Source organism: Terrapene carolina, unplaced genomic scaffold (assembly GCF_002925995.2).
Source record: "Terrapene carolina triunguis isolate 2854851 unplaced genomic scaffold, T_m_triunguis-2.0 Scaffold247, whole genome shotgun sequence".
In the NCBI taxonomy this organism is placed as follows: Eukaryota; Metazoa; Chordata; order Testudines; family Emydidae; genus Terrapene; species Terrapene triunguis.
In genome coordinates this window covers 10,773,044-10,784,040 of record NW_020664598.1, presented here as the reverse complement: position 1 = coordinate 10,784,040, position 10,997 = coordinate 10,773,044, and the positions used below count along the sequence as shown (strand labels likewise).

The following is a 10,997-nucleotide window of genomic DNA, read 5'->3' as shown; positions in this document are numbered from 1 at the left end:
TGGTAGCCAAAAAGCCTCCCAGGGAATTTTTCCTGGGGTTTTTATTCTTTCTACTTCCCTGTTTACAACACTTCTAAGTGGTTGAATTATTGCGCATAGGAGGAGCGTACAGTGTACAACAACATGAGATAACAAACCCATATCTTGTGCACATGAAAGCAAGCAGCGAGGGTGAAAATCAGGTCAGCCAATAAGTTTCCCAAACACAGACGCTGGGGTGAAGGCCGCTCCGGCCTCGTAGCCACGGGCACAGTGTGCCGCACCCGTGGGCTGACGATTCGGGAGCTATGCGTCCCTACAAAAAGCAACAGAGGGTCCTGTGGCACCTTTAAGACTAACAGAAGTATTGGAGCATAAGCTTTCGTGGGTGAATACCCACTTCATCGGACGCAAGACGTCTTGCGTCTGATGAAGTGGGCATTCACCCACGAAAGCTTATGCTCCAATACTTCTGTTAGTCTTAAAGGTGCCACAGGACCCTCTGTTGCTTTTTACAGATTCAGACTAACACGGCTACTACCCCTCTGATACTAGATCACTCAAGTTAATTCTATAACAAGATTGTACCGTGAAGCTGAAAGGCAGCTGGGAGGGAAGAGATCTAAGGTGTTTCTCTCTCTTCCCCGATCCTTTTATGTAAAATAAACATTACCATTTGGATGTGTCCCAAAGAATTATCTCGCTACTCTCCTCATCTCCTTATACCAGCTCTGTGCTTAGTGGGATGATAACGGTGGATAGAGATGGGGCATTTAGCAGGCCTGCCTCAAAAATGCTAAAATTAACTTTGCTGCAGTCAGTCTGAGAGTCAGGGGTTGCTGGGGCTTTCACGCCAGCTAACCCTGAATTCCTCCCTGCAGGAAACAAAAAGGGGAAGCGAGGAGCAGCAATATCCAAGTGAAGTGCAGAAACGAAAGCGAAAGGGGACCTTGCCATCGAGCGCTGTACAGTGGCAGTGAACAAATCCATGGGAAAAGTCTCTGTGTGAACATGAGTGCGGGGGACGAAAGTACTAGCTGCTTTACAATATTACCCAATAAATCATAAGAGAGAGAGGGGAAGACCCACGTCAGCAGAGGGTGGAGAGAGAAAATTCCTTGAATGGGTTTACTTTTAGAATGTGCAAGGGGCCAAAGGACTAGCTAGCTAAGCCTGGCTGTGAGAACGGATAGACCTGTGTGCCTGCCTGCATGTGAGAGGGGACAGTGCGGGAGAGACACGCGGTGTGTGTGAGGGAAGCAGCCCTGTGTGTGCTGTGCCTGTGAAGAGAAATAGTCCGGGGGGGGGGATAGAGCTGTGTGGGGAGGAAGGGAGAAAAGATCTGTGCGTGGGAGAGAAGGGAATAGCCCTCCAGGCTGTGTGTGGGTGTGTAAGGGGACGGGGGAGGGGGCCAGCCCTGTTTGGGGAAGAAGAAGAAGAAGAGGAATAGCCCAGTGTGTGTGTGGCAGGGACAGACCGCGCAGTTCTGGCGGGGCTGGGAGACCCTCTCTCGGGGTGTCTCTGGAGAGCGAGGAGCTGGCAGCCTGTCGTGGCTCCTCCGCTGAGCCTTGTCCCATCCGCTTTGTGACTTCACTGGCTCCGTAACAGAGCCCTCTCCTCCTCCCCGCCCGCTCGCTCCTGCTGCCCGGCGCCTCCCGTGGCCGGCCGGGGTGGGCTGCGGCCGCGCATCCCCCGGGGCAGGATGCTGTGCTTCATGCCGGGGGTGGCCTTCATCCCCGCGCTGCTCGTCTGCTGGTCCTCGGCCGCCTTCATCATCTCCTATGCGATCGCCGTGCTAGGGGGGCACGTGGAGCCGCTCGTCCCCTACATCAGGTGGGAGCCCCCCGCCCTGCTCGCTCGAGGGGAGGGGCAGAGGCCGGGGCTTGCCCCCAGGTTGCAGAGCCGAAGAGCTCCGAGGCAGCAGCCCTCGGGCGAGGGGCAGCGGAAATGGGGGCTGGGACGGGGGAGGGAGCTGGGACGCAATATTGGAGGCTGCCAGGGGAGCTGGGGGCTGGAGAAAGGTGGGGGCGGGGGCCTGAGGGCTGCATGCGGGGATCCCTGGCGGTTGCCGCCCAGGCGGCTGGGGAAGGGTGGAGGGTGCAGCGGGGCGAGGGGCTGAGGTTTTAGAAGCTGGCGGGGTGAGGGCAGGGAAGGACACTGCGCTGGCATCTCAACGAACAGGAGAAGGATCCTGCTCCCCTGCCGAGGAGAGTGAGGCAGGGAAGTTGGTCTCGTCCTAGAGCAGAGGCTGGTCTCCGGGCCCGGCGTGGCTGCTTGCTCCCAGCGGGTGGAAGGAAACACGTGTTGCAGCAGGGCCCCACCTGGCTGTTCTCCATAGCACAGCAGAGCCCGTTGGATGCCGGGGAGGCGGGACCGCTCTCCTTATGCCATTCATGCTTCTCGCGAGTCCCGCTTCTGCATGCCTGCAGAGTACAGGGGTTAAACAAGCCTCCCCTAGAGCCAAGCCCCTGCTTATCCTGGTAAAAGTCTCTCCGGTATTGGGAGTTTTGCCTGTGCCATGATAGCACAATTTGGGCCCAAAGAGCACAACGTGGTTCAAGGATCTAGAGAGAGTCTGACCTCATTTAAGAGCTGGGGTCCTGCAGTGTTTATATTCTGCTTAGAAAGCCCAGAATCTGATATTTTCTTTGCTGGGTCTTTTAGTGGATGTCTTTTAAATGTCATCTTTGTTTATGTGTTGGGTTACTGAACCAAGACTGAAGCAATTTTTATGGAAATGTTTGTTTCTCTCTTTCTCACAATTAAACTAGATGGGGGATAAAAGTCATTACATCAGAAAGGGATGGGAGGGCATGTGTGTGAAATGCCTTAAAATATTCTATTTTATTTTCTACTTTCATTATTCAAGTACAGTTAAGCAAAATACAAATTACTCCTAGTTTTGACTTTATTAATATTTAATATCTGAATATTTAGTAGAATAATTATCTTGATTTAGTTCCTAGAAGGTTAAAAGTGACTGGCAAAGGGGAGAAATGGATTTGTTCCCTTTTTTCCTCTATAGTGTGTAAATAGGACCTAAAAGCCAATGTGGGGCAGGAGAGGTTGTACATTTTTTCCCCTCCCCTGCTTTATATACATATATATTTCAAATCCTGTTCAGGCTGGAAGACTATGGCCCCAATCCTGCAAATACTTACATACCTTTATGGACATGAGTAGTTTCATGAGACTACTGTACACACATAAAATTACTCACATGTGTAAGTGTTTGCCATTTTGGGGCCATGGTGAAAACTGGAAAGCTGATATAAATTATGACATCAAAAGACACAAGAAAGTTGAGTCATTTAGGGCCTTGGGCCGGAACTTCAAAGGTATTTAGGTGCAGATGCAGATAGGCACCTAGCAGGATTTTCCAAGGCACCTAAGGTGCCTAGGTATTTTTGAAAATGCCACTGCACACCTATCTGCATCTTTAGTTGCCTATACAGCAACTCCTCGCTTAATGTGGTAGTTATGTTCCTGAAAAATGCTACTTCAAGTGAAATGATGTTAAGCGAATCCAATTTCCCCATAAGAATTAATGTAAATGCGGGCGGAGGTTAGGTTCCAGGGACATTTTTTTCGACAGACAAAAGACATTATATACATTTACAATATAAGTTTTTAATAATTTTAAACAAACAATGTAGTAGTGTGCTCACCAATTATGAATGTGAAGCTTGGTTGAGGCAGGGGCATAGCGGGGTCAGGGTGCGGGGGCTTGCCCCGCTCCTCCCGCCTGGCGTTCCTGCCAGGGAGCAGGGTTGGGGCATCGGGGCTTACCCCGCTCCTCCCGCCTGGTGTTCCTGCTGGGGAGCGGGGTCGGGGACTGGGGGCTTACCCCGTTCCGCCCGCTTGGCGCTCTTGCCGGATTGCCAGGTGGGCAGAATGGGGTAAACCCTGACCCCACTCCCCAGCTGGAACGCCAGGCAGGTGGGCAGAGCGGGGTGAGCCAAACAACCTTATAACTGAACATTGCACGACTTTAAACAAGTATGTTCGCTAATAGATCAGCAACCTAATAACGAAACAATGTTAACTGGGATGACTTTAAGTGAGGAGTTACTGTATACCTTTAAAAATCTTGCCCCTCATCCAAATCCCACTGAAGTCAATAGAGAGAGTCTTATGGACTTGGATTTCAGTGGTCTTTAGATCAGGTCCCATTGGCTTATGTTCATGAAAAAGTTGTATCGCTTTACCTATACCTGTATTGTTAAATTGGTACAACACCGAGGTGTGGACACACTTACGTTGGTATAAAGGTGCTTTACAATGATATGGCTATTACCATATGGGAAGAGGAATAATTATCCTGGTATAAATCACCTTTTTACAAATATCACTACACCTCTACCTCGATATAACTCTGTCCTTGGGAGCCAAAAAATCTTACTGTGTTACATTGAACTTGCTTTGATCCACTGGTGTCCGCAGCCCAGCCCCCCCCCGGAGCACTACTTTACCGTGTTATATCCGAATTTGTGTTATATCAAGTCGCGTTATATCGAGGTAGTGATGTATGTTCACACTAGGGCTTTTACAAGCATAACTGTTTGGGTAAAAGAAACACCACACCACTAACTAAAATAGTTATATCAGTAAAACTTTTAAGTGTAGACCAGGCCTAAGTGACTGTTGCTTCTTATACCAAACACAATCATGTAACTGTTTACCTTGTTCTTTCCACACTCCTCCCTGGTTCATCTGTTTTTCTCCATTTATTGTCTTAACATATGGGCCCTACTCCTGTAAATATTTATATGCTTATCTTTAATTGCTTCTGTGCTTAAATGTTTGTAGGATTAGGCTGTAAGAGTGTAAGCTCTTTGGGACAGAGACTCAGGCATTTTAAATTACACGTATGTATGTACCTTTTATAGCACAATTGGGGCCCTGATCAGAGCCTCTAAAGCAGGGGTCGACAACCTCTGGCACACGGCTCGCCAGGGTAAGCACCCTGGTGGGCTGGTTTGTTTACCTGCCGCATCCACAGGTTCGGCCGATCGCGGCTCCCACTGGCTGCAGCTCGCCGCTCCAGGCCAATGGGGGCGGCGGGAAGCCACGGCCAGCACATCCCTCAGCCCGCGCCGCTTCCCGCAGCCCCCATTGGCCTGGAGCGGCGAACTGCGGTCAGTGGGAGCCGCGATCGGCCAAACTTGCGGACGCGGCAGGTAAATAAACTGGCCCGGCCCACCAGGGTGCTTACCCTGGCGAGCCGCGTGCCAGAGGTTGCGAACCCCTGCTCTAGAGGCTTCTGCAATTCAAATAATACATAATACTAATTAAAAGGGGAAGAGAGATTTATTCCATTTAAAACAACATTGTGTTTTTATTTACACCTATTTAACTTCAGTGACTGACATTCTGATTACAGGATGCCTTTGGCCTTGTAAACACAAAAATTGTACTGCTGTAACTATATACTCCCGGGGCCATTCTGCACCAAAAAATTAAAAATTCTGTGCCAAAAAGTTAAAAATTCTGCAAATTTTAGTTGTCAAAATAACACTACATAATCATGAAAGTTTCAATTAATTTGGTAATTTATTTCAAAATACCTGTCAGCAAGTATGTCTGTAACAATACAGACACACACACAAATTCCACCAGTAGAGAGTTAAAGAAACTCCTATACAACCCAGTTCCTGTTTCTCTGCCTCCTACCCCTACCCCCAAGCTGGGGGGCAGACATCCACAACCCCTCCTCCCCAGAGCCCAACCATGGGGCCCCCCCAACCGAGATACACACACCCTCTTCCCCACCAGAGCCCAGGGATCCAGAGGGAGAAACAGCCTGATGCTCGGTCCCAGTCTTGCATGGAGTTTCCTGCGCGCCACCCTCTCCTTCCCTCAAGGCATGCTGGGAACTGCAGCTGCCAGGAATCCTCTAGCTCAGTGGTAGGCAACCTGCGGCCACTGGGAGCTGCGGGTGGCAGTGCAAATGTAAGCAAATGGTCTGGTGGCCCGCCAGCGGATTACCCTGACGAGCCATGTGCGGCCCGCAGGTTGCCCACCACTGCTCTAGCTCCCTCTCCCTCCCCCGGCAAGGTCTTCTATGTGCAATCTGGGCTCTGCCAAGTCCAGTTGCCCCTAGTGGCGGCCAGCAGCACTGCAGCCCATTTCTGTGAGGGAAAGGAAATTTTGTGGGCACGTTAGTTTCTGCAAAATTCTGCATTGCGCAGTGGTGCAGAATTCCCCCAGGAGTAAACTATACCAGTATAGCTAAAGCAGTACAACCCCCCTAGTTTGGACACAGTATTACTTATGTAAATGTGTTTATTCTAGTATAGCTCTCCCCTACCATAGGAAGGGAAATAAGATATACCAATTTAAACTTAAAGCACCTTTAAACTGGTGTTACTGTATCCACGATAGGCATTGTGCTGGTATACCTTTTGGTTTAAAAAAGAAATCACACTCCTAACTGACACAGTTATATCAGTACAAGAACTGTATGGAGATTAGGCCTAGGTTATAGATTCAACACCTTTACCCTTCAATAAAGGTGTTAAGGTCTCACATTAAATATCCTTCCGTCTCCTAGGAGATCTTCCAATAAAACTAGGGAAGACCAGACTTTATAATCTTGATATGTCTAAGATTTTAAATAAATAAATAAGCAGGAAAATAAATTAAATTAAAAACACTTCAGACCCTCTTTATTCATCAGTAAGAAGTGGGGGTGGGGGGAAGGACACAAGCTTAATTTATTTGAAATCCTTTGCAGGTCACCTCTAAGACCTTTGTCACATACACCGTTAGACAAATTTGGCCCCAGGTCTGCTAGCATTTGTACAGCCATAGTTCCTGAATGAGTGGATGAAGAGACGAAAATATGCCCTATCATTTCAGAGCAGCATAGAATTGCATTGGTGGAACAGGATATGCAGCAAAATTTGGCATACAATTTTTTAATAGTTCTGAACTCAACTGATTTTGATACAAGGCTGATTCAGCATTCTGTGCTCTTCAGGATGATATGGTGATTTTTGCCTAGTAGCTGTAACACATTTTTATACTGTTTAGTACTTGGTTCATTCCTTTAGTTTAAGAGATAGCTGAATCATGGGATTCAGCCATAAGTTAGCATGATTAAAGTGAAAGGGGAAGAATGTTGCAAGATACTTCAATTGTGCAATATGCATTCTTGGCTCATTTACTGGATATTAAAAAATGAACTAGTTCTCTAGAAAGAGTTTCAGTTAGACAAAGGAGCAGGATATTATCAGGTTTGAGTTCAAGTTTTCAGTTATAATAATTTTTATTTTATAAATACCCAATATATGTCCACTCATAGCTATTTCAGTTGTATTTCTTTATGATGTAACAGATATCATGCTAAGACATAGGACTTGTCTACACTGGCCAGGACATCTATATTAATATCTTTCTAGCAAACTGCTTAAACACAGTTCTTGGTAGGAAACTTCACGGTCTATCATATACAGAACCTAAAATGGGGAGTGGATGTAGTATGGATGGTGAGTCCTTTCCTTTATGCTGCTCAGAATCTAAACTGATCTTTACAAAAAGCTTGAAGACACCTAGTAGGATGTAGTGGGTTGAATTTTCTGGCTCATTTTTAACTTGGTGGTTTGAATACTCAATGTCAGATTCCTAAGGATATTTTCTGCAAGATGGTACTTTTTTGATCAATGAATGTCATAGTTCCTTGTGATGATAAATGTTGGGATTTCATTTTGAAGCAGAAGAATTTGACTCTATAATAGGCATATAAGGTATTTTCTGACAGTGAGTGTAAATATTTTAGATCTTAAATATTCATTCTCTTTCCCCTCCATACACTTCAAAATAATATTTGATTCAGCAGAGTTCTGAGTGGCAATCTTAAACATTAATATTATCACTTCTCGCTAATTCCCTCATGTTATCCACAGTGGGTTACTCTTACCTGTACATTATTGTAAATTAAATTAATAGCAGATTTTGTTTCATATGCGCTATATGTTTTTTCCATTTAAAATTTTCTATATGATGAATGTAATTTCATTTTAAATCTTTCTCAACTACAGGCAAAGCAAATCATTTCTGTAAAATATCTACAGTAGTGATACTGAAAACATCAGTTATGCATTTTAAGTTTTCATTTCATGTTAGTTTATTCTTTATAGTGAAAAGTATAGAATTACAATGATTTTGTCCCTGAAAATCCAGTACTGTACCTTATGGTGACATTGTAGATGTGCCTATGATATTTGTGGTCTGAAAAAACAATCATTTTAAAATACTGTACATATTTGAATATACACAGCACTGAGTTTCCTTGAAACTTTAGAACTCTATACAATTTAGTTTGACAGCTTTAATTCAATAATTAATGGAGCTCAGTACAATTTAAAATTATTTGGACTGCTCTTAAAATGTGAAGTGTTCCCAGAATTTCAAATGACTGCATACTTCACGTGTGCAGATTCCATTCCCTTCTCACCTGAAGCTCTTCAAAGGCTTTGAAGTAACCATGGTTCAGTACTTGGGTTGCATAGAGCAGTTTCTAATTTGCAGAAGTACTTCAGAATTGTCTCAAGTGGCTTACTTTGGAAGTAATTCTTCTGCCGTTTTTTAAAACTGCTCCAGGCTCATGAGGAAAATATAAAAAATGCAAGGTTAAAAAGGCCCTGATAATTAAAACAAAGATTAAGGATGGCATTCAAATACACCTACGCCATTAAATGGGAAATTAAGGCAACTTTTTTGTTTTTACCAGGTTCGCTGTATGGTAAGGAATGTGTGATTATTAAAAAGTATGTACTGTAGCAAGTCTTTAACAACCATAATAACTAGAAGATAAGATGAATAGAAAATCTTAACGTTGTCCCGAGAGGCTGTAGAAACTCTAAGACATTGACTAAATGCTGAAGTGTCCCAAGCTATTGCTTTCTGAACCCTATTAGAATTTTTATCCATATGTGCTGGGAGTCAGTATGGATGTTTTCAGTATTAGTTTCAACAACTTCACAAAGAAAAGGACTCACATCACTATCTTCAGTGTATCCATCTAGTTTCTTGTCATTCTTAACCAGCTAGCCTAATTTGCACGGAAGTGATAGACAGACTATGCACATCAACCTTTTGGGGGCAGAGGGAGATTGTGATTCTCCGATTTAATTTTGAAGGTCTGTTTCCAGTCTTCCTACTTGAAGTAAACAAGATGGCCAAACTTTTTTTAAAAACGGCCACTGACTTGGGGTGCCTTGTTTTTTTTGGATACCTGATTTGAGGGAGTGGTGTTGAGCACCCACAGTTTCAGTTGAAGTCAATGGGAGCTACAGATGCTCAGTACTTATGAAAATTGAACCAAGCTGGGCAGTCAAAAACCTTGAAGCAGCCAAGTCAGTGGCTATTTTTGAAAATTTGGTTGTAAATAAATGGAAGTGGCAGAATAGAAGGAATCTAAGTACAACTAAATATTCTATATTAGTTTTCTGGGTGTTTGACCCCTTTTCTTTCTATCATGTTAAAATAAGGAATTGTTTGTCACATCAGTGGTTACAAGAATGAAGGCTTCCCAAAATTACTGAGTAGGTGAATTGGTGGCTCCTTTCAAGAAGATAACCAGTAAGCAAGGTAGAAGGAGAGCAGTGGGTACACATCACTAAAATGAACTGCTTGTTCAATGTGCAGTACCAGCAAGGCTCATTACAGTGTATATTGTTTAGTATACTATAATTATGTGTATACTGTAAGACCTACATTTATTTATTCCTGGAATTTTAGCAAGAACCTTGACATTTTGGCCATTAAATAACAACAATTTTTATAGTGAGGGTGCTGAGAGCCATTGAACCAAACTGTGAACCATCTATATGGTGAAAACCACTTCAAGCCACCGGATGTGGCAGCACCCTTAGTTCCAGCATCCATGTATTCCTGAAGAGAAGACTTGTGTGGATATAGCAGAGACTACCTTACTAAAGTGCCTCTAATAAAATTGTTTTACTAAACATAATAGCAAGCTAAGGAGGGAAAATTGCAGAGCTTATGTTTTGAACCACTTGCAGGTTTGAACGTTAGCAGTGCACTGTAGTCTTGATTCTCCTTTCACTATACAGCAGTTTTACATTCATATAATATCATTGATTTCAATGGAGTTAGTCCTGATTTATATTATGTAAATGAAAGGAGAACTGGGGCCCTGCAGCTCTAGCATTTTAATGTAGCTGCTCCGTCCTTTTATCAGTCAAAGGCAGATCCACACATGTAGAGAGAGCAGGATATTGGAATTGAGGGCTGGGGTGTGAATCAGAGTACAATTCTGTCCTTTGATAGCAGAACTATCCGTAGGATCCAACAGTCCAACACAGAATCATATGTTCCCACAAGCCTGCATACTGTCGATTGACATTGTCTTAACTACAGTACTAGCTTAGCTGGCAGTTGACATATAAAATGGCATTGACAGTGCCATCCTCCGTAAAGTTCACCAATGACCTTCTAACTAGTTGCCATTCATAGATACCTGTTGTGTAACTCCAGATCATCACAGCTCTGTATGAGTGTTGGATTGGGGGAGGGATATAGCCCAGAGACTGTGTTCTATGGTAAGATAACAGTTTTTTCACCCAAAAATAAACATTCAATTCGACCAGTAAAGCCTTAGACAAGCAACAGAGGACATTATATTTCCTTGTTTAAATGTCTGTCTTCTTAAAATAAAACCTCATACAAATGACATTTATTTTAGGGAATTGTAGTATAATTTAGGACTTCAATCTTACAAGCTTGTTCTTCTTGTTTTAGTGACACAGGAACAAAACCTCCAGAAAGTGGCATCTTTGGGTTTATGATTAATATTTCAGCATTTTTAGGTATGTATGGGGTATTTGGTCTGAACATATCTAGGGCCAAATTCTGTCTGAATATCAGAGAACCTGGATCTAGAAGTAGGATGAGTAACAGAAGCAGATTGCCCCTATTCCAGTCCCCACAAAATACTGCAGGGAGCCTACTCCAGAACACTATAGAGGGAACTGCAGAGTGCGACTTAGGGG

The 10,997-nt window shown here is 44.2% G+C and overlaps 1 protein-coding gene across 1 annotated transcript in view; it reads left to right on the top strand.

The window, feature by feature from the left end:
* Positions 1-1,392: 1,392 nt before the first annotated feature.
* Positions 1,393-10,997, top strand: part of DRAM1 (DNA damage regulated autophagy modulator 1) — a 28,666-nt gene continuing 19,061 nt past the window's right edge. The window contains exons 1-2 of the mRNA XM_026657591.1: positions 1,393-1,812; positions 10,747-10,814. Coding sequence (XP_026513376.1) covers positions 1,682-1,812; positions 10,747-10,814 — 199 coding nt within the window. The 5' untranslated portion in view covers positions 1,393-1,681. The remainder of the gene's footprint in view (positions 1,813-10,746; positions 10,815-10,997) is intronic.